The 23,555-nt window shown below is 35.5% G+C and overlaps 3 protein-coding genes across 5 annotated transcripts; 1 reads left to right on the plus strand and 2 right to left on the minus strand.

Annotated features, from left to right (window-relative positions):
- Positions 1–3,494: 3,494 nt before the first annotated feature.
- Positions 3,495–10,624, plus strand: G-TMT (gamma-tocopherol methyltransferase). 3 transcript variants are annotated; one of them, XM_078307704.1, is made up of 6 exons: positions 3,498–3,873; positions 8,279–8,448; positions 8,812–8,916; positions 9,259–9,462; positions 9,797–9,899; positions 10,313–10,624. In XM_078307704.1, exons 1-6 carry the CDS (start codon positions 3,531–3,533, stop codon positions 10,414–10,416), a joined length of 1,029 nt encoding a protein of 342 aa, XP_078163830.1. In that variant the 5' UTR covers positions 3,498–3,530; the 3' UTR covers positions 10,417–10,624. The 3 variants fall into 3 exon arrangements, with proteins under 3 accessions (XP_078163832.1, XP_078163830.1, XP_078163831.1); XM_078307705.1 differs by lacking the exon at positions 3,498–3,873 and adding an exon at positions 6,848–7,099; XM_078307706.1 differs by lacking the exon at positions 9,797–9,899 and having other exon boundaries at positions 3,495–3,873; positions 10,313–10,552.
- A 1,771-nt stretch (positions 10,625–12,395) lies between these two features.
- On the minus strand, positions 12,396–16,665 carry TL29 (ascorbate peroxidase 4). Its single transcript, XM_078307703.1, has 11 exons — positions 16,448–16,665; positions 16,193–16,282; positions 15,820–15,904; positions 15,589–15,623; positions 15,439–15,504; positions 15,317–15,357; positions 14,862–14,992; positions 14,391–14,497; positions 13,933–14,070; positions 13,220–13,354; positions 12,396–12,689 (listed from the first exon to the last, which is right to left on the minus strand). Exons 1-11 carry the CDS (start codon positions 16,541–16,543, stop codon positions 12,579–12,581), a joined length of 1,035 nt encoding a protein of 344 aa, XP_078163829.1. The 5' UTR covers positions 16,544–16,665; the 3' UTR covers positions 12,396–12,578.
- A 4,298-nt stretch (positions 16,666–20,963) lies between these two features.
- On the minus strand, positions 20,964–22,615 carry LOC144557839 (multiple organellar RNA editing factor 2, chloroplastic-like). The gene is made up of 4 exons (XM_078306455.1): positions 22,192–22,615; positions 22,019–22,116; positions 21,838–21,903; positions 20,964–21,236 (listed from the first exon to the last, which is right to left on the minus strand). The coding sequence occupies exons 1-4, from the start codon at positions 22,518–22,520 to the stop codon at positions 21,094–21,096; spliced, it is 636 nt and encodes a 211-aa protein (XP_078162581.1). The 5' UTR covers positions 22,521–22,615; the 3' UTR covers positions 20,964–21,093.
- Between the last annotated feature and the right edge of the window lie 940 nt (positions 22,616–23,555).

Consider the following 23,555-nt stretch of genomic DNA (forward strand, 5'->3'; position numbering starts at 1 on the left):
TTATTTTACGAAATTTTAAAATTTGTCATTTAGAAAAAAATGAAACCATTTAATCATAAATTTCTATAAATTTTAAATTTAACGCCGCCACGACCTGTCATAATATTAGAGTTTTGCTAAACCCGTTTTACCCGGTCCGTACCCGTTACCCGAGGTACCCGTACCCGTTGCCCGGGTACAAACGGGTAGACGGGTAGACGGGTACGGGTAATAAACGGACCGGACAACCCAATTTGAAAAAAAACCCGTTGTACCCGTACCCGTTTACCCGTCTACCCGGACCCGCCTACCCGTACCCGTCTACCCGCCTACCCGTACCCGACCCGTTTCAAAATTTGAATTTCAAAATATTTTTGGCGGCCTACTTTTAGAATTCAGATTCAGTGCAATACCTGACTGAGTAGAATGAGATCTGAGCCGTCAATTTTAATTTGGCATGAATCTCAAATTGACCCCTATAGAATTCAGATCCAGTGCAATACCTGACTGAGTAGAATGAGATCTGAGTCGTTAATTTTAATTTGGCATGAATCTCAAAACGGACTCCTATATCTAAACGGACTTCGGGATATGTCCTTTAACTTGGCACGAATCTCAAAGCATAAAAATTCAGAAAAAACAGAAAAGAAAAAAAAAAAAAAACCCGCCCGTACCTGGGATACCCGTACCCGTCAACCCGCAACGGGTACGGGTAATAAACGGGTAGGGTAGAGGTTTTGGGAAAACTACCCGTCTACCCGCCCTACCCGTTACCCCTAACGGGTTACCCGGAACGGGTCACGGGTAACCCGTTTGCAAACCACTACATAATATACAGTTAAATGGAGTCTTTGCCACGACAAATGGCGGACACATAACCTTTTTTTTTTCCTCAAAAATTGGTTTTTACGGTGCTTTGACCAAGAAAATTTGCTTTTTATTTTTTATTTTTTTAAAAGAGGCGGAAGCTCATTTCATTGACTGAAATCAAGTTAAATACAAAACATACTGTTCTTCTCGGGAGAGGGGGGTGTCCGATGGGCATCGGACCAAATCCGGTTCGATGGGGGGTTTAAACCGTCAGATCTGCTTTAGGATTCGTGTGTACGGATTTTAAAGCAGACGCGAAATTGCGGGTGCAAATTCTAAAGCAGATCTGACGGTTTAAACCCCCATCGAACCGGATTTGGTCCGATGCCCATCGGAAACCCCCCTCTCCCGTTCTTCTCGAGGCGTCAGTAACCTGTAGCAACTACCAAATCCAGCAAAGTAAATTTTGCTTTTTATACTTTGATTTCATGCTCTGATATCTGCCCATGAAGTAGATTGATTTCATGCTTTGATTAATTTTCATACTTTTGGGCCCCACACAAAACAAATGCAACAGCTTTGACCAAGAAAATTTGCTTTTTATTCTTTGATTTGTCAGATTAAAGTGGGTTTGGTTTTTCATGCTCTGATATCTACCCTACCCATGAAGTAGATTGATTTCATGCTTTGATTGATTTTCATACTTTTGGGGCCCACACAAAACAAATGCAACAGCTTTAATATGACAGATACTCCATTTCTGTCCATCATGTGACGTTACAGTTGTGTTAAAAATATATATTTTTTAATTTCGTAATTATTTGATTTGTCATTTTTTTTGAATGATAAAATGCAAATTATCAAATTTTTGCCACTTTTGCGAAATTGAAATCTCAAGAATATAAATATTCTAAAAGTGGTGTGATGAAAATTGTCAAATTATCGATGTGAGATTTTTTTTTTTTTAATTACAAGAATTAAGATGCTATCTCTATAAAAATATTCATATTCAGAAATCTATCTCTATAAAAATTATAAAAAAGTTATGTTTATTTTTTCCCCTGTATTTTTTAGATGCTTCCTCAGTTGGCAAACACGTCCTCCATTCAGAGATTCAGCTGTTGCGAGAAGGAAGACTCAGAACATAACCTCAACAATAGCCTGAGATGCTCTGTTCAGAGAAGGGACTCGAACCTTCTCAAGTCACAATTCTCGATCAAAAGCCGGGATAGCCAAGCTCACCGTGCACCAACTCAAGTGCCGCCTCATCCATACCATCCTATGTCTCGGTACCAGGGCCGATCGAGCATTGATGGTTCATCAAAACATTTAATTCGTGGAAGCCCGTATCAGTATCATAAAGAAAAGTCATTTTACTGTCCAAGTGAGCATGATTCAAGGTCGAATGCTTATAATACGGCTGAGATGACACCGAAGCAAATCCTCATTTCACCAAGAGATAAAACCATCTTAACCTCTAGTCGGGTCCGTCTCGACAGGGTGTCTTCACGATTCAAAATTCAAAATCAAAATATGGAATCCACAAAAGACGGCTCTAGTGATGAGACCACTTGTAGTAGTGAATTACATCGCAGGGTTCCTGATCAGAGAAAAAAGATGGGCAAATTTGATAAGAGGACCGCACATCACAACCGTCTTTCTTTGATTAACCGTAAAAAAAAATCAGGAGATGATTTATCGGTTGGTTCCAGTAGTCAATCCAACTCAGTTGCTAGCTCTGCAACTAGCAGAAATAGTTCGTCATCTTCAAGAGACAGCCTCAGCACATTACCAACTGTTCCATTTCAAAAACCAGGCAATTTTGCAGCAACAACTCGCTCGAAAAAACCCTTCATATCACAACATAGGCATAATAAGTCTCCAAGAGGCAGCCTCAGCACATTACCAATTGTTCCATTTCAAAAACCAGGCAATTTTCCCACAACCGCTCGCTCGAAAACACCTTTAAGTTCTCAACATGAGCATAACAAGTCCCTACAGAGGATTAAAAGCACTCGCCAAAAATTTGTAAGCTCAAGGAGAAATTCAAAAAAGTTAGCTAAAGAGAGCGACACCCCCGAGCTGAAGAAAGGGCGTTTTAAGCGGTTAAAAGACAAGCTCGCTATAGTTTTTCACCATCGACATGATCACCATCACTACCACCACAATCATGCAAGTGGAGATGGCTCAACCAAAGGGCTCGCAGCCCGGGGTGACAAGGATCATCACCATAGGTCCCTGTGGAAGTACCTCAAAGGGATCCTCCACCACTCGAGCGAGCAGACAACTGAGATTGTTCCGTCTCAGCAGCATCATCGGCACATGCGCGCACTATTTCGTATGCTGTTTGGTCACCTCTGGGGTAACAAGCGGAAGAAAAAAACACGGCTTGGGAGAACAGCGAGTCGGGTGCGTGTGAAAAAACTGCGATGGTGGCAGAAGTTCAGGAGGGGTGGGCATATGAAACTGAATAATGGAAGGAAGGCACGGCTCAAGCTGAGACATGGAGCAAGATGATTTATGCAATAATTGCTTAATTGCTTAAACCGTTTATTCTATCCTGATCCAATTAAAATTTAGCCACACAATTGAACATAGATCCCGCACTAGTATGGTCCCCAACGGTTCAGATTTGTACTCCATTCGACAAAGCAAAAGACAAGAAAGAAATATAAAAATAACCCCCCGTCTGTCGGTGGCTCGGTGCTTAGTGCCTTGAATAAAACAACCCCACAAAATCAATGAACAGTCTCTTCCACTCATACGCCTCACCATACGTCCCTGTGCGCCTCCTTCCCCCTCACCAACTCCGACCTCACCTATCTCAAGTCGGAAAGATTAGGATGGAAAGCAGCTCAGTTAAGGCACAGGCCGCAACTGAAGTGACGGAGGCGCCGATGAACGAAGGGCTGAAGAAGGGGATAGCGGAGTTTTACGATGAATCGTCTGGTGTGTGGGAGAGCGTGTGGGGGGACCACATGCACCACGGGTTCTATGAGTCCGACACCACGGCCTCCCTCTCCGACCATCGGACTGCGCAGATCCGCATGATTGAGGAGGCTCTCTCCTTCGCTGGGGTATCAGGTAAATTTTATTTCTTTGTGGTGTTTAATTTATATTTTTACATCTATATTTCAATTATATATTGATTACTGTTTACTGTTGCATTAATTTTGACTGGAAATTTGTTTATTTTTTACTGGATTATAGTTAGAATGTTCCAAACCAAATGGCACCTGTAACCTGTTACGCCAAACAGGAGGGGGAAAAAAAGTAAATAAAGAAATTTTAATTGGGTAAGGCTAAGGGGCTATGGATTGCACAGAGGACTACGGTGCTACGGCTCAATATTCGAGTTTTTAAAATTCTAACGGTTGATTCGAATCGTTCATCATGTTTTCCATATTAATATGTGTTTGGAGATCAAATTTTACATTTTTTGAAAAAAATTTACTATTTTTTTTAGATAGATAGAAAATCAAATATTTGACTAGTGCAGAATTTGTTAGATCAAGTGATTTTCTATCTATCTAAAAAAATAGTAAAAATTTTACAAAAAATGTAAAATTTGGTCTCCAAACACAATATTAATATGGAGAACAAGATGAGCGGTTCGGATCGACCGTTAAGATTTTGAAAACTCGAATATTGAGCCGTAGCATCGTAGCCCTCTATGCAACCCATAGCACCGTAGCTTTACCCATTTTAATTTATGTAATTTACTAGATTGAAATGTCTTCATTTTTGTGTGCCTCCATTATGCCTCTATTTTTAAAAACTTTAATAATTCAAAATCTAAAACTTAAAATTCAAAATAAAACCAATAAAACCGTTGGATGTGATCTATATCATTTTATCTATGCACGTGTAAAAAATTATGACATTCCAACTTTATTTTGATTGTCATCAAAAACTTGTAAAAAATGCACGTTAAGAGACGTTGATTTTTCAACTTATTGATTCACATAAAAACAAAATTGAAATATGATAATTTTTTATGAGCATACAGAGAAAATAACATATATCACATCCAACAGTTTTATTTTGACTTTTAAGTTTTAAATTTTGAGTTATTAAAGTTTTAAAAATAGAAGCATGATGGAGGCACAAAAAATAGAGACATTTGAACCCCCCTCTTTACTCATAAGGGACGTTTGGTTCGCGTTATAGATCATTTCAGGGAATAGAAGAATTTCAGGAAATGTAATGCCAAGGAATACCATTCCAGGAAATGTCTCATTACCATGTTTGGTTTGTGTATGACTATCGCTTCAGTATTCGATAAAATGTGCTATTACTATGTTTGGTTCGCACATAGCTATTACAATGGCTATTGAGAGATGTCTTCACTGCTTTTAAATTATCAAATAAATTTTATTTCTTTATTTTCCGTACATTTATACACATCCACCATTTATTCTCTCCACATCAATATGGATCAATATATTAATTTGTCAAAATTGATTATTATAAAAAAAGGGTTGGATATATGAACAAAAGTTCCCAGCTGCACTAGTAGGAATTAATACATTTTTTTTTTACCAGTCCGTCTATATTTTGTTCTTTGGTCTAGGTCTGAGCCTGCTTCAGCTCATACCAGAATGTACTAGTACCAGTTCGGTACTGTTCGGTACTGTCACATCTTCTTGTCCGCATACCACTCGTTATGTACCAGTCCATTTGTTGTCTTTTCACGGCCCAGTCGCACTCATGTCTCCCTGCATAAGGTATTTTAGTGTGCCGATCCTGTAAATTGCTCCTTGTTCTCGTGATTTTTTGCTGGACAATATTTCATACTTTTAGATTGATGTTAAATAAAAATCATAACTGCACGGTGCATAGTGATATTTTAAGAAGCAATTATAAGTAGAAACTTATAATTTATTGTAATTTAGGAATGCAACATATGTGAAGAAGTAATTGAACTAACCAGGGATGGTGCTTGATGTGCCTAGATCCAACTCGATATCGTAGCTATCATTTCCACAAGTATAAAAAAAGAATTGAGGTTTTTCTAGATCCAATTAATTTGGGGTTTTTCTTACCTTTTGTCAAATTATTGAGTTTTAAAGCTGTTGACTCGGTAATTTTAGCAAAAATTAGAGTCAGATAAGGAGCAGGAAGAGAGAGTGGGGAGAGCTAGGGGTTGTCGTACCTATTGGAAGAAAAGGTCCTGGAGAAAATTAAAGAAGCGGAGGAAAGGTTAGCAGTGATTTCTGAAAGAGAAGAAGAGAGAGGAAGAAAAAGAAGCGGAGGATGAGAAGTTAGCAGCGAAGGAGAAGAAGAAAATGATTCCTGCGGAGCGGTAATATGAAAAATCCATGTTTAGAATGGCTAGCACAATAGCCATCAATAATGAAATTGTGATAGCATGGAATCAGCAATTACTATGTCTATTCTCTCGTCAATTTAGTCAAACGCGGTAATAGAATAATATGACATCAGGATGCCTTGAAATTGCCTTCCTAAACGGTGTACCAAACGCCCCCATAATGCATTTATTAAAAAGGAAACGGATTTTTGATTAAACAAAAAAGGAAAGAAAAAGTACCTAATAAAGGAACGCATAATTTATGTAGCATATATTGATCTGTCCTTGTTAAGTTGTTATAGTAGGCCCTTATCACAGGGATGATAAGGACCACTCACGTCTAAGGGCTTTCACCTCAAAAAAAAGGCCCACTTTCTTTAATACGAGTTTGTGGGCCAATATTAGGAATAGGAGTTGAAGTCCCAAGGAAATGTGGGACTACGCTACATTCATCTGGAATTCAGATCCAGTGCAATACCTGACTGAGTACAATTAGATCTGAGCCGTCCGTTTTAACTGGGCACGAATCTCAAAACGGACCCCTATATCTAAACAGGCCCCGAATTCCAATCACTCGGCTGGGAGTGAATCTGAGTTAAATGCGTTCACCAACCAACAATGGGAGTTACTTGATGTTATTATCCTTTGGTAGTGACACGTTGCATGGATAGTGACACGTTGCACTTCTCCTATACTGTATCTCAATCCAGGAATGGAAAGAAGTTGGGTGCCTCACTTTCTTCTGTTGATGAAACTCTCATCTGTACAGTCACAATATCTAGTAGAGGAATAGAATGACTGATGAAATAACCGGACACGAGCTTAAAAAGGGAATAGCAGAGCTGTATGATGAGTCAGCATGGATGTGGGAGAAGTTGTGGGGTGATCACATGCACCATGGCTTCTACCAAACAGGCGAGCCCTTCGGTGACCTCTCACACCACCGTCAGGCTCAAGTTCGCTTGATAGAAGAGACACTTGCATTTGCTGGCATCTCAGGTCGAGAGACCTTGTGTTTTTGCTTTCCCATTCAAGGCCTTAACAAGCTGATGCTTGTGATCATGCAGCTTATGTTTTACTCTTAATGATGGGATTTATCTTTTCAGATAACCGTCAGAACCAATTCCCAAAATATATGTCCTCAATGGGTTTGGGCCAACTGACCTCAAATTTGACCGTCAGGTTCTATTGGCTCAGTTAATTTCTGCTGTAGTCATTTCTCAATGATTGAGGGACATCAATATGTATATTGTATGTGGCCAAAACAATTAATTATATATGTTCATTGTGTGGTACTTGTGAGGGTTTGGGACTAAAGGCTTGTATGGTATTTAGAGGACCTGGGTTAAAATCCCATCAAGTTTCAAGAATACACAGTGGTGTACTATGGCCACTTAACTAGAATTAGAAATTAACCGTACTTAAAGCAAATTGTGAAGAACTTACAAAGTCAATCTTCTATGGCATGTCATAAATAATTCACTAACACCAAGACTCCAGCACATTAAATGCACGTTTTCCTATTTGATACTATTCATACTACATGCTTGCAGCTTGAGAAAACATGCTCAAATAGTGAAATTTGACCTTTATACCTAGTCTACTAGGCCTAACTCCAGGAACCAAATAATCAACTCCTTTGTACTTGCACAATTGAATGTTTTCATGTGTAATTGAATTTGTATAGATCATTGGCTAAAATTAAATAGGACCATGATCATTGCATCGTATTATTGATCTAAGAGTCAAATGAATGCATGAACTAAAATTAACATTCCTACTTTTCATCATGTAAAGAATTAGAACAATGTACGACTAGTTCTACTCTGTAAAGTATATAGTATTCAGGGGCTGATTTGGGTTATAGTTAGGGTTGGCTAAGCCACCCTCATAAATTACAACTTAGCAATTTTTTTCCTTTATACTTTATAATTTTTACAAGTGATAAGATTTTTCAGCTCCTCTCATAAAATAAAATTTCACTACAGTAGCTTATTTGGCCCCCCATTCTCAATTTTCTAGTTCTGCCCTTGATAGTAAATGATGTTTCATAACAATGGATTAAAGTCGCCCATGGACATACTATTATATATGTATGCAAGGATCATAAGCTTTTCTCCAACTGTTTAAAAGGAAGAGGACAATATTTACATCAGTGAATTCTGTTTTGAGATGCAGATGATCCTATAAAGAAGCCAAAGACAATAGTTGATGTTGGATGCGGGATAGGAGGTAGCTCAAGGTATCTGGCAATAAAGTACGGGGCACAGTGTCAAGGAATTACCCTCAGCCCCGTGCAAGCTCAAAGAGCTCAATCACTTGCTGCTGCTGAGGGTCTAGATGACAAGGTACATGTGGCTTCTATCTATTTGCTCTTTTTTTTAAGGTTAGTGGGCGAATTGCCCTGTAACAGTTTTTGTATTAATGAAGAAAAAGTTTACAATTTAGGTATATAGTACAATCCTATTATAAAGTAATAAGTACAGCCATCAAAGAACAATAGAAACTCACAACACACACACACACACACAACCCCCCCCCCCCCCCCCCCCGGACCTATTGGCAATCCATCACTGTGAAAGAATCAATGTTCAAAAGTGGTCATTTGCACGCAGTAGAACCTCAAATGGTTGGATAAATACAATTTTTTTTTTCCAACTGAATTATTTTCTATATTTCTTGCTGATTGCGGTTTTTATATCATAAAGCAGGTCTCTTTCCAAGTCGCAGATGCTCTGCAACAGCCATTCCCAGATGGACAGTTTGATCTTGTGTGGTCCATGGAAAGTGGTGAGCATATGCCTAACAAAGCAGAGGTATAATTTGTGCTTTGTAGAAACAATAACTAATAGTTTTATAGTAGAGTAAGCAAATCTTTCTGGTAGTCTATTAGGTATTTAGATCTATAGTTGGTTGTATCTCGCCAATGTGCCCTATAGATGGTATTATCCTTCAAATTTAATGTTAGGGATGAGTATATATAAAAGCAAATATGAAAATTTCACAAATGCCTCAAAAATTAAAGAATATGGATCTCCTCATATTTTTTTTGTTTTGTTTTATGTTCATTGTCCTTGTAAGATAACAGAAGTTTAAAGAAAACACTATATTATGTTTGACACGTGCTTCTGCTTCTAATCTTTCCTTATTCCTAACAGTTTGTGAGTGAATTGGCAAGAGTAGCAGCACCAGGAGCCACGATTATTATTGTGACTTGGTGCCACAGAAACCTCTCGCCTTCTGAGGATTCACTAAAGCCAGATGAAATAAATCTCTTGAATAAAATATGCAATGCATACTATCTTCCTGCTTGGTGTTCTGCTGCCGATTATGTCAACATAGCTAAATCTCTCTCTCTAGAGGTATATCTTGAAGAATATCCCTTATCTGTAGATTTCTTATATGGTCTTAAGCATAATCATTCCTTTCCCCTTACAAAGAGGAAAAATTATAGAAAGGAAACCTTATGACCTGGGGCTATTTAAATTTTTTTGGGAGGGGTTTCTATGAACTTCGACTTGAGCCACGGACAATGGGATGCTCGAAGAATTTTTTAAAACATGTCTCGGATGCCCTTAGGTATTAACAAGGCGAACTTGATATGTACTTGGGTTGCACTTAGTGGGTAGTCGAGATTATTTAAGTACTTGGAACTATAATAAAATATTAACATAGCATATCTTTGTTGTGTCATAGAACATTAAGACAGCTGATTGGTCAGAGAATGTAGCACCTTTTTGGCCAGCTGTGATACGATCGGCTTTTACATGGCAAGGCTTCACTTCTCTATTACGAAGCGGTAGGCCCCTTTAATCAATTAACTTTTATTGAACAGTGGACCGCATGATGGCTTTCAATCTGTGGTTTCTGTAACTACCAACCACAATTCATACAATTATACTGGTATTGGTACCCAACCAGCATAGATGGGCTATATGTTTTCATACCAGCTTGTAACTGGTGCATGTCGGTTGAATAACAAAAAATAATGAAATTCATACAATTATACTGGTATTGGTACCCAACCAGCATAGATGGGCTATATGTTTTCGTACCAGCTTGTAACTGGTGCATGTCGGTTGAATAACAAAAAATAATGAGCCTAATGATACCAGATCAGTATGACAAAACCTGTTGTTCTTGGTATTCTGTGAAGATTCTTTGACCAATTTTTATATTGCTTGATTTCATTTCTTTTGTCTAAACGAACAGGATGGAAGACAATAAAAGGGGCATTGGTGATGCCTTTGATGATAGACGGATACAAGAAAAATCTAATCAAATTTGCCATCATCACATGCAGAAAGCCCGAATAAGCAATAGGTCAACTTTAGAGACAATCATCCACCCTAGACATTTTCGATAAAAATAAGTGATATTTTTTATTTTTTCTTTCAGGCATGTTAATTTGGATAGTTTCTGAATTTAGTGGGCACGGACAATATTTTTCTATAGTTTTCTTACTGGTGAACACAACTCTGATATAATAATGAAAACAAGGATTTAGTCCTCGTAGATAAACAAGGATCATGGGTTTGCTACTTCATAGTTGCAGTTTTCGTGAAAATTTGTATTCAGCCAAGCAATGATCGTGGCAACAGCAATTAAAAACAGAAAACATTTGGATTCAACTTAAAATTGCATGAAGAAGCTTAACTAATGCAAATCCTTATCAGTTTACTGGTAAGGGAATGTTCCCCTCTACCCAAATACTTGGTAATTTAACAGCAACTTAAAATGTTCAAGGTTCGGTCTAATCCAAATCAGATTGGCAGAGAAGCAGATCATAACTCAGTTGAAATGAGAAATGTAGTCATATCCAAGTTTCGCCCTCAAATCAAGACTGGCCATTGCTGGTACTTGGCATCCAGTGCTCGTCAAACTTTATTCATATTGTAATTGTCAAATACGAATGTAATTCACAAATTTGATCTCCAAAAATAATTGGACACTTATTGTTATAAATATCTCGAGCAGTGTGGGATTTTTAGGAGCACGTGTTGTGATATAATCTATCATGTTGACATTTCTAGAACAATAAAAGGAATTATTTTATGAAAATAATTGATTTTTCACTTGATAGCTCCTACCAGGTTTTTCAAAAAAAAAAAAAAAAAAGACTTGATTTTTTTTTTTTTTTTTTTTTTGCTGTGCGGAAATATCTTATATACCCTTCAATAAACATTAATTTGCTTATATCCTTCAATGTTCCTTTAAATTCCTATATGCTCTTTATGTGCTGATACGGGCCATTCTTTTGTACACTTTTTAAACAACTTAATGTAGAATCAGGGATGAGTCTGTGTTCAGAAATCAGGTATTCTATTTAGTGCTAAATAGTACATGAGAGGCGTTTGCATCAAGAAATTAGTTTGTTTATTTCGACCAAAACTATTACAAAAGAAAAGAGGGATTATTGAATATATAGTTCTCTCTATCGAAACAATAAATGTAACATTATTAAATATATCGAATAGCTTGGTAAAGAAGACAAATGTCTTACCAAATTGGCCAATATGGAAATTCATTTCGGATACAACTTAAATCAAATATATTACCTTTCATAGTAGAACTAGGGTGCTTTAAGCTCACCAAAGTTTTGGTGAGCTTAACTCTAAAACTCATAAAATCAATTTCAAATGACGAATCCGAACCGTTGAAATTCGCCTACCTTATGTGTGATGCATCTACATATGAAATTTTTAAACATTTGAGTTAATTTAGTATAAAGTCAAGCGGTTAAAATTAGAAGGTTAATAAATTAATTTTAGTGCATTCATTTTTGAATGTTTTTTGACCGCTTGACTTTATACTAAATTAATTCGAATGTTTAAAAATTTCACATGTAGATGCATCACACGTAAGGTAGGCGGATTTTAACAGTTCGGATTCTTCATTTGAAATCGATTTGATAAGTTTTAGAGTTAAGCTCACCAAAACTTTGGTGAGCTTAAGAGCACCCTAGTTCTACTCTACCTTTCATTGGACTTCAGTTCAAGGAAATTAAACCTGATTGGTGATTAATGTTAAGCATAGAGTTGATGATCAGATGATCAACTTGCAACAACAACAAAAAAACAAGGAAAATTAACAACACGATCTCACTGGATTAATCGTTCAATAAAAAACCAGGCTGCTTCAGATTTTAATCCAAAGATTCCTTATTTTCACGCCGTGTAGCAATTAAATGAATTTGAATGAGGAATGCTCGGACATTATTACTCGGTGTAAACTTTAATCTATTTTACAAGACTCGTTACAAAAAATTATATATAGGATTCGTGACAAAAAAAAGGCAGAAACAAATTTTGTCACATTACAATGAACTGAAATGTAGACCGAACTCATTTCTCATATTCGAAATAAATTAAACCTATATTACAACGCAAATATATAGAAAAGAGCAGGAATAAATGAAAAAAAATTGCGTGAAGAACAAACTTTTTCTCAATAAGCAATACTAACAAAATGATTCCTTCTATAATTTCAATTTGCTAAAATCAACCTTTTTCACAGGGTACGTGTAAGCTTCATAGTTTATTTGCTGACCTAGGGTGCTTAGCTTCGTAAGAGTAGTAATCAGATCAACCTGTCATAGATTTGTTCAGAAAAAATCAGAAAGGAAACATAAAATGACAAAAGCTTTCAACTCAAATGGCACAACCAAAGCTAGTCCTTGTCAACTAGACATCTAATGATGTTAAGATGAATTTGCAAAATTATGCTAATGTGGGATTCAAATCATCAATGAGTCTGGATGTGTCAATGTAAAAATTTGGAAACCTTGATCAACCAAATCATTTTTTGGAAATTGAGCACTAACTTTGGACATGGGGCCTAGTGTTTGTTGCATAGTCTTCTCATTGTTATGTGAGAAGACTCATTTTTATTTCAATTCCACAGTGCATGATTCAAGGATCAAATAAGATCAAAGCTATTCAGTAAGCTGTGTTCCTAATCATTCATAACAAAATTTGAAAATCTTAGAAGGCTTTGGTAGAATTATGTGGCATAACACACATAGCAATTTTAACCTTACTACTAATATAAGACACAATATACCAAAATAGGTCAGTCCTCAAAATGAAATGGATATGGTCTAGTCAAAATATGTCAAACCTCATAATCAGTTTGAGACACGGTCTCTCTGCTACGTTGATACTTTTCTACCCATGGTAGTACATCCTGATCCGATGCCAAGAGGGTTTCTGTTGCCAATTGGTCAGGTCCTAGGAATGCTGACATCACCGCAAGCTAGGAAAAAAAAAGTAAAAAAATTATACATACAGAGTTCAGAGCCTCGGATTTTTTTTTTTTTTTTTTGAAAATCTTCGCAGAAGCTGCAAAGTCGTGAGGGGGAATCGAACTCTCGACCTTTGGATACAACAACTCCAGGACTTAGTCCTAGCCAATTGTGCTACCTCCCCTTTCTCTAGCCTCGGATTTTGTGTTTGTTATAATTGTACTATATAAAGGAAAAGGCCATAATCTATTCAGAACCAACTGGGTCATTTTTATTTGTGTCTTTATTTTCTGGGGTACTTTTTTTAAATTATTTGTTTCTTTTACAGTTAATAAGTACTGGTAAGACAGGAAAATTTGTTCACTCAAAACTCAAACATAATCCTAATGTGCAAAATTGATATACTAGACTGTTTCAGTACAAATCAGCTAGTAGTCTAGAACTGGAATCAATTGCCATTATGAACGGTATGTCTATTCAATTTCTCTACAGAAACTAATACACTGGTTTATGATCATAGCTGACAAAGGCTAGTTTTGCAACGGCACTACAAACAAGCCGCCATAAATAAATTCATCAAAAAGAGTACCTGACGGGGACCAAGTCCAATGGCTATGAATTTACTCTTCATGTCCTGTACAGATGCTTTGTCCCACTGAGGTATCCTACCTTCTGGATCAGGATCTTGAGTGTCTGATCTCCCAAATGTCCTGTCAAACAACCTCCACTATCGAAACAGAAAAGAGTAATTTCTAAATTAGTGTTTATATTTATACATTTTTGTTTTTAAGTATTACAATTAGTCAATTACTAATCCACTAGCATCTCTATTATATCTGGTTTTGGATTCAGATCATTTCAGGTTATAAAATAACAAGCTGAATTTTGGTAGTTAAAGTTAAGACCTTTCCCTTTAGTTAGATAAATTTCAAAATTTTATCAGCTATAGTTCTCCTCTGGCTTTTACTGGTTTCCCTTAATAGGTTGTATGAACTTCTATCGATTGAATAAAACTTTAAATATATAGGAAAATAATATAGCCCATACCTGACCATTAGAACCATACGCCGAATACAGTGTCCTACCTTTTTCTTCATTGCCACCGCACTTCCGAATTGCAGCATCAAGAAATGTCTTCTTTACTGCCGTTTGTGCTGTTCAATAAAGCAAGCAAAAGAATGATACTTTCAAAATAACCAAATTACCAAGGATAACGCAACAGGTTTTATACTGCTTTTGTGAGGTTTAATTAATACTGGTATGTACTGGCAGAAAGAACTTCGATCGTGCTTCTACACATTTGAGGCATTGAAGGTTCACTTGAGGGTAAATTTAGAATCAGATTTTAGTGAAGCTTAGTTACACAGTCAAGGCTTCTTAAAATTTAATTTGGGCTAACTGCAGATTTAGGGCTGATGGCAAGCACTTGGACACCAGAGACATAGTCATGACTTGTACAAGTAGAAAAAACAAACTAAAAGGAAAAACTATAAAAAAATGCAATTGAACAACAATAACCTGCAAATTGTATAAGGTCCGCATAAGAAATTGGACCTCCTTTGGAATAAGAATCAATCTCCTTTTTCGCTTCTTCCACCAGACCCAATGCTGATGCAAGGCCGCTATTTTCAGGCCGGCTTATTTCTGGACTTTTTTTTAAAAGGATAACAAATATTTTCCACAAAAAACAGAGACAAAATAAAAAAATTCAGCCAGATATAATTAAGGACTATATTCTACAGTAACACCCCATTTCACAGTAGTGGGTCTACATGATTATAGTAAGCTTACCAGATATTCCACCTCTATTACGCTAGAGAAATGATTCAAGCATATTAGGTTTTCATGTTTATTTTGGTAAGGCAGCGGATAACAGACACACAAAATGATTGGCATGGCATCAAAATCCAACATTTTGTATTGTTGTATTTGAAATATATACACATGAAAAAAGAGAAAACAAAAAATTCTACCTTAGCCTTATTGATCCATTTGGTCCGCCAGTTTTTGTGGCCTAAATTATAATTGAATAGACTCAATTTTGACAGAAGTAATAAAAAGAGATATTATCTTAGAATAGTATTCAGTAGGTCACCTTGTCATATGTCATAGCATCATTTAGTGCTAGTTTTAGAATAGATGGGACAAGCTCAGGACTTGCCTACAGATGATTAGGAGCTTAGATTAGAGAGAGACAAAGAAATTGCATATCTCATTAAACAGATAATAACATACTAATTCTTACTCTGATGGCCTTGTAAAGGGTGTCTTTAATGTTAGCTGCGCAAAAAGATGACCAATTAAAGCTTATCTTTTATTAGAGACCAAAAAAGGAAATAAAATGTAGAAAATTTGCCCCCGAGTTCAAATTAAAATGGTTCAATATGAGTTAGAACTTAGAACCCAGTGCATTCTATGATCAACCTTTACCATAATAATCAACAGTAAAATAATATCTAACTTTTAAAGGACTTACATTGGAATTCAGACCGCTGTCTGAGTTGAATTAAGTCAGCTGCTTCAGCTTCGTTTGTAAATTTTCCGGAGTTTGCAATCATTTCCTGACAAATAACTGATAATTAGCAAGCAAGAAGAAGTTTTCACTATCCTAATAAGCAAAGTATATAGTTTCAAAGCAAGCATGAGAAATGATTAAAGAAATATGCACTTGGTGATATCAATTATGAAATAACCATTCTAATCACATTTATTTCATAACTATGGGTATAAATTTGAAGTTTGAAATTTGGTACTGTTGGCTTCTCAACTTCCAATTTAATAATTATACTCCATAGACTAGAGGAGATTAGTGTCAAAGGAGTTGGATAGGATAGGATAGTACTCCATACCAAGCCGACAACAGTGCCAAAGGTTCCGACTAAATCCCTTCGTCTCAACTGCCATTGCTCCCCTCTTGATCTATCAAGAGCGCACCGAACCTGATTTCACCATATGAAATACAAATATTTTTTTTTAATAAGAACATAAAAATGAGATAGCGACAAAATATTTAATTATAAATTAAATAAGACAAGTACAGCAAGGGATTGTGAACTCTGGAACTTAAAACACAGAGAAAGTGAGAATTGATAAGGAAGATGTACATGCAAATGTCGGGATGTGGAGAAAGGGGGAGAAATCTGAGAGAAAGAACGCGAGGAGAGAGAAGGGAGGGTGGAGAGAAAGGAGATACCCTCCATAATAGTGTGATGTAATGTAATGTTTTAGTTCTATGCCTACTCGAAATAACGGAATCAGTAAAGGGGTTTAGTTGTATACTTGTATGCTTTGTCCATATAACGATAAGGCGGTCGATACCAAGTCACCTCTCATCCACCCAAATGGATTGCCTGTCAGTCGACTCGTCAGTACTGATTTTCTTTGGAGTTTTGGGGTCAGTTCTCAGTTGTCTTGCCAGGTTTTTATCATGTACAAAATTAGGATAGTAGTGTTATAAATCAAATTTAAATAAGATTTACGGACATGTTCATTTTCAATATGTAATAGATTTTCAGTTACAATTTGTAGTTTATAAATAGAAGTCTTGTAATATTTGTATGATACTTACACAGAGAAAATGTATATAAAAGTAGAGAATAAAATTTTGTTATTGCGATCTTTTTTTCTCTTGTTAATTTCTTTATTTTTTGTTGCAACTTCATTTAAATTTAACAAGTAGAAAATATTTTTGGATATCCAATTTATTCAAAAATATTTGAAACTAAATTAACGTCAGGACGTTCTTATTTTTAAAAAAATTGAAAAAGACATGAAATTCACTTTTAAAGTAAAAAATGCCACGAAAATCATGAACTCCATTTTAAAGGCGCTTGACTTAGAAATTTTATCAAATTATTATTTATGTAAATTAATAAAAAAAAATTAGAGATTGTAATTTACATATAGTATATTTGATTTTTTTTTTATATAAATCAACTTGTAATTAGAGGCAATATTTACGTTTTTAAAAATACTTGTATTAATCATTATTATTTTTGTTAGTTATATCACATAATTATATTATTTAATTCAAGTTTTGTGACTAATACAAGTATACCAAGCTTCTAAGAACTATATTACAACTATAAACAAATAAGTTCCATAACATATATCGAGTTTATGACTTAATTATCATGAACTATATTACAACTATAAACCCATAAGTTCCATAACATATATCGAATTTATTACTTAATTATAATGTTTAAGTTGATTATGTTATTATGTTTTGAGAATTAGCTTTTGATCTAATAATAAAAATAATGTTCTCTATGTTATAGATCGGTTGTTTGAAATTCAGAAAAAGATGCAAAGAAAGACTTACATGTATTGAGAAAATTTGAACTTGACCATAACATTAACATTCCTTTTAGATTTTCGGCTGAACTGGATTTTTCACATTCACGCTACATAATTAAACCGGATCGAATTTGAGCTAAAATCCGCTCTTAGCATGCCTGGAAACAAGTTTCAATATACATGACTCCAAAAAGCTACAAAATACTATTGTAAAACTAGTGTTGTAAATAACGGTATGCGGTCGTCGGATGGACAGGGTACCACCAAGTGATTAATTGGTATGCGGTCGATTAATCAGAATTATGCGGACAATTTAACGTTTTTATTAAATTTATGTATATAACATGACACTATGTTTATTTTTTTAATAGCACCTTACATGTGTGAGTAACACATTTATTTAATGAAAAAATAAATTCAAGAATTGAACTTTTTCAAATACTAATAACATATTATTTGAAAGAAATAAAACATTCTGACATAAAATCACTAAATTTAATTTATAATAACAACTTAGTTTTATAAATAAATATGTCATACTAATTGATAAAATTACATTAGTAATTAGTAAGAAAAATATATGATATATAAATAACAGAAGAATTAATCAATTTCAATGTAAGTAAGACAAAAAAAATATATAAAAAATATTGAATTTATGTCCAAGCACAAATAAAACTACAATACATGATTTATAAAACTTATTATCACTCACTATTACGAAAAAAAATCAATGTAAAAAATAAATATTCACTGGAATAAATAGAAATAAACGGGAATAAACGAGAATAAACGGAAATAAATGGGAATAATCGGGAATAAGCGGACGATAAAACGGTAAAACAGTTGATTAATTATTTTCATCCGCAAACAAGCATCCGTTAAGTGTATTCATAATGGTTTGATCGCCGTTAACGATTAAACGACCGATTAAACAGCCGTTAAGACTGTTTTTTACAACATTGGATGAAACAATCATCACATAGTAGCAAGCTTCTAAATAGCTAGCTATAGCGGTTTTGGACCCAGAAAGCTAAGCTACGGGCAAAAACTGCGCTAATCAAGCTACGACCGCTATAGCGGTAATAGCGGTCCGCTATGCTACATGGGTTATGATTTTGCAAAAAAATTTTCTGAAAATATGATTTTGCAATTTTAATGGGCCTTAATATCTAGATTGATTTTTTTTTTTACTTTATTAAGCTATATCAATACAATGGAACATGTGCGGGCTATACCGCTATATCAATTAAATTTTGTATCATGCATTAATATATGGTAGTGGTATATTTTGAATGACAATTTGAACTTTGTATTGGTTTAATATGAATAATATTAGAACTTCTTAATTAATTTGATTTTTTTTTTTTGATGAGACATTTTTACTAGGCAAAGCCTTCTATGGACATAAGGACCTATTTGTAAAATGAACATATTTTTATTTTTAAAGTTCAAACAGTCGATCCGAACCGTTCATCTTGTTCTCCATATTAATATGTGCTTGGAGACCAAATTTTACATTTTTCTGATTTTTTTTACTATTTATTAAGATGGGTACAAAATTCAATGGTCTGAATTTGATAATTTTTATACCCATCTTAATAAATAGTAAATAAATTCAGAAAAATGTAAAATTTGGTCTCCAAAGATATATTAATATGGAGAACAAGATGAACGGTTCGGATCGGCTGTTTGAACTTTGAAAATAAAAATATATTCATTTTACAAATAGGCCCTTATGTCCATAGAAGCATCACTCTTTTTACTATTAGTAGAAATATAAAATATAATTTTTGAAATAAAAAAACGCTATTTATAATAGCTTTCGCTATAGCTCCGCTATTCGCTAAAGCTTTTTTTTTTGTCTCCCCGCTACACCGCTATAAACGCTATTTAGAAGCTTGCATAGTAGTCTTGATAGATATAATATTGATTTATTTGAAAGCCATGATTAAAGATCATATATATAAAAAAAAAATTGGACCCTTGTAAAAAGTCATGCAACGATTAAAGAGAACTTTTAGAGGTATCAGTTTTGAATTCGGATCATTCCGACACTACACCTACAGTTACTAAATTCTAACCATTTTTTAACTATGATATAAATCTCAAAACCAGTGTTGTAAAAAACGTCTGTTTAGCTCAATTAATCGTTGATGATAATCAAACTGTTACGAATTTTCTCAAATAATTAACTGATTATTTTCAATTATATATAATTATTCTCAAATAATTACTTGATAATACTCTATCCGTTCGACAAGTGCATACATTTATTTACAGCACTGCTCAAAACAGATGCCCTATTATAAATCATAATAGACACCCACTCGGCTGCTGGAAATTCACCACATCATATTCTACTCGGTCCGTACTCAGGACGATACGGATTCTTCATTTTTTAGGTAGCACCAAAGTGTGTTAGCACGTAGCGAGGACCATGTCCATGTGCCATTTGGTTAAAAGGAAAAACAATGTAAATCTGGAAAAAGGTCATTTTCACCTTTGGTACTTTGTGAGGTCATTTATGACACGTGTATGTGTCATTTGTCGGCAAAAAAAAAAAAAAATCTGGCCACATTCTATGGGCGAGAAATATCTTGAATAAGAAAAAGTTGCCTCTTGGCCCGTAGGAAGCAAGGACTCGCAAAATTCCTCAACCAGGCTTTATTTAGCCGGTAGCGACAAAGAAATAATTTAGATTTTAACACTTTATCGGAATAAAGCTAACTATAAAACATGATACCAATATAATTTTCAAAACTAATTTTTTGAAATTTTAAAACACCGAAATTATTTACAAATTTGTAAGAACAAAAATAATGAAACTTTACCATTATAAAAGAGTGAAATACGCTAATTAAACAGCTATACCATATTCCCTACTTTAAATAGTAAAAATTCCTTGTGGTTAAAATACTACCAATTAAGATATTGGCTCAAATGCTAATCTTATTATAATTAAGCAAATACTCAGGACTCGTATCAAATTTGGTGTCCGATAAATAACACTCAATTCAATCACTATATAAGCTCTAAATTTGCTGTCTTCCACATTCGCTGCACGACTTTATAGCTAGTTGACATAAGAAATCAAACATACAATAAAATACTTCATGGCCGCTATTTAGAAGCTCAGCTTTACTAGTTTACTCATTTTGTCAATCCTCTCCACACTTCATTTGCAAGTAGACACCATAACGCCTAACAAATTCAAACCCAAACCCAAACACACAATGTTCGCACATGAATGCACACAAGCACACCTTGATGCGACATGCACATACACATCCACACAGAGAGACAAACAGCGCGAGAGAATTGACACAAAGGTTATAATTAATCCTATGGCACATTCAATTCCAAATTAAGGCCACAATGCATTCATCAAAACTGTCCCCTCCGTACAACTCAGTAATTTCTTTTGGGCCTGTCTGTAAGTGAAGGAACTTCACCGTTGGTTTTCCCTACGCTTCACATACCGCGTCCTGTCATTGTACCGGGGTCTGTCTTGTGCTCTTTGTGGGACCGGCTCCACCCTTTTCTGCCTCTCAGGAGACCTCTGAACTATTTCTCCGTTTACAAATAATTCAGCTGCCAAAAAGCAATATACCATTAAACTAAAGCAAAGATATTCCTGGTTTAAGCTGCTAACTCCTCTTTTTCCTTTCTATTTGATACAAGCCATGAAAAGTGAAAGCTAACTTGTACTATAATTGCAGAACAAAAGGTTAATTAGACAAAATTGGGTTAGTAGATGAAGGCATTATTGCACAAGTGGGGTTTAGTTGAGGTCTGGATGTAATTGATTTAAATGCTTGCTTGGAATTTATCATAGCAGTCTAGAATCAAGCAGTTCAGCAATAAGTGGTCAAGTATTGTATGTAGCTGAGATTTGTAGACCAAACAAGAGAACTAAAAAAAAATACTATAAATCATGCAACAAATATGAAGCAATGTAAAGCTATCTTAACTCACACCAGTCTCATCCAAAGAACATCACTCTACTTATGCTAACCTTGGACTAATACTGTTTATTTTTAATTAAATTTATGTATAATTTACAGTAATAAATAGCAGAATGTCTACCAGAAGCACCAATTTAGAAAACAACAACTAGAGGGACTGATTACTGTTTTTTTGTTTTTAATTTTATACACTAAAATGGGGACAGCAATATTTACAACGCAATTACCTCCATAGTCCTTGTTCTCAGCATCAACATATGAATCAGGAAGCACAAATAGCACACCAGGAAGACCTGTTTGATTTTGAAAAACAGGAAAATAAATAAATAACTTGTGGTTGACTCGACTCGCCTTTCATATTAAACTATACAACAACCGTGACATTTACTTTGTTCCATTAGTAAATACCTTCAAGCTTAGCAGAGGTCTCTTCCGAAATTTCACAACCGAATCCAAAGTAGCGCTCACAGGATACATTGTAGATGCGCTTCTTTGCTTCCTCTTCACTGTTTTAACAAAACACGAGTACATTAGAAAAAGACTTCCACAGAAGTAAGAAAAATTAGGAGAAAATTTGTTACCTTCCAACAACTTGGGCCAGGGTTTGGATGTAGCAATCAATCATCTGCTGTTTTGTTGCCTTCTCGCCGCCTGGCTTATCCATCACTATTAACCAGTGCTCGTAATCACATCCAGGGAAAAGTGGGGCCAGATCTGCAGGAGGTCTCTCATTCTCGATTCTTCTCGCCATACACCTCACCGACTCTGTCCGAACTCGCGCCAACATGGCAACTCGGGATTGGTAGAGAGGCTTCGGAGCGGAGCTGACAGTGAGGACGCGCTTGGAGAGGAAAGGTGCTGAGCGGAGTGAGGTGGTGAATAGCATTGCTCCGGCGGCTGTGGTTGCCATGGGATATTTTTCGAGGGTACTGAATCCTCGATGGTGTCGCAGAAGAGGGGAATGTGGTTTTAGCCGTTTAGGATAGGGTTTTTACAGATTTTTAACTTTTGCTTTCTGAAGGGGATGATAGATGAGTGCATATCCTCGTGACCGACGTGTCCGGTGCCTATTCAGGGGTGATGTAGGGGTCAGTATTATGTGTGTTTTGGGATTCGTGCAGAACGTATTTAAACGGTTGTCATTTTCCATAAAGTCACGCAAAGTTTGAGATATCTCAGAGGATACGAATTCATGATACATTGCGTTTTGGGGAAACAAATCTGCTGCGATCCGAATTGGATGAACATTACCCTGAAATCCCTGCTTTTCCAAATCCAACTGTTAATTTATTTTGAGATGCGTGCATAGAAAAACTAGATGTTTGGATATGCGTGCACAGAAAAAGTTGAATGGTTGGATTTGGAAAAGCAGGGATTTCAGGGTACTATTCATCAAATTCGGATCGCAGCAGATTTCATTCCTCGTTTTGGACAGTATGAAGGGGCGTCCAATGGACTGTGGACCAAATTATGTATGATACCTTTTAATAGCCGTTCAGTTTATTTCCAGATTCGTGCACAACAATTTAAAATTCGCGTGTATCAACTTCACACGAATCTGGAATCAAAATCTCGGCTAATACTTGAATCGGACCAATTTTGGTCCAATGTCCATCGAACGGGCCTCGTTCCGGGCCGGGCCTTTAAGGCCGGGTCTGATTGTTTACTTAGGACAACACTGTTGAAGCCCAACTGTTGATTTTTATGTTCAAGTGTGCTTCGACGGTTCGACCTACCTAATTAATTATTATAATATATTTTTTCCTAATAAGTGATGAGTTAAAATGTGTTATAATTTTAATGACAGTAAAATTTAACCCGAATGAAATATATATATTTACCGATACTCTGGAAAAATGATAGATCGTTAAGTAGTGAGTAGAGATTATTGAAACCCTTATCTAACTGTATTTTTTGAAAAATTAATGTGTGTGTGTGTTTGAAT

Source organism: Carex rostrata, chromosome 8, assembly GCF_964058835.1.
Source record: "Carex rostrata chromosome 8, lpCarRost1.2, whole genome shotgun sequence".
Classification (NCBI taxonomy): Eukaryota; Viridiplantae; Streptophyta; class Magnoliopsida; order Poales; family Cyperaceae; genus Carex; species Carex rostrata.

Excerpts from the sequence above, each read along its gene's own strand:
- G-TMT (XM_078307704.1), top strand. The coding sequence starts at position 3,531 with ATGAACAGTCTCTTCCACTCATACGCCTCACCATACGTCCCTGTGCGC. Across the intron at positions 8,917-9,258 it reads ATATGCCTAACAAAGCAGAG|TTTGTGAGTGAATTGGCAAG; the intron begins GTATAATTTGTG and ends TATTCCTAACAG. Across the intron at positions 9,463-9,796 it reads CTAAATCTCTCTCTCTAGAG|AACATTAAGACAGCTGATTG; the intron begins GTATATCTTGAA and ends GTTGTGTCATAG.
- TL29 (XM_078307703.1), bottom strand. The coding sequence starts at position 16,543 with ATGGAGGGTATCTCCTTTCTCTCCACCCTCCCTTCTCTCTCCTCGCGT. Across the intron at positions 15,905-16,192 it reads TTGGCACTGTTGTCGGCTTG|GAAATGATTGCAAACTCCGG; the intron begins GTATGGAGTACT and ends GTTATTTGTCAG. Across the intron at positions 15,505-15,588 it reads CCCTTTACAAGGCCATCAGA|GCAAGTCCTGAGCTTGTCCC; the intron begins GTAAGAATTAGT and ends AATCATCTGTAG.
- LOC144557839 (XM_078306455.1), bottom strand. The coding sequence starts at position 22,520 with ATGGCAACCACAGCCGCCGGAGCAATGCTATTCACCACCTCACTCCGC. Across the intron at positions 21,904-22,018 it reads GACCTCTGCTAAGCTTGAAG|GTCTTCCTGGTGTGCTATTT; the intron begins GTATTTACTAAT and ends AAAATCAAACAG. Across the intron at positions 21,237-21,837 it reads TGAGAACAAGGACTATGGAG|CTGAATTATTTGTAAACGGA; the intron begins GTAATTGCGTTG and ends GCTTTTTGGCAG.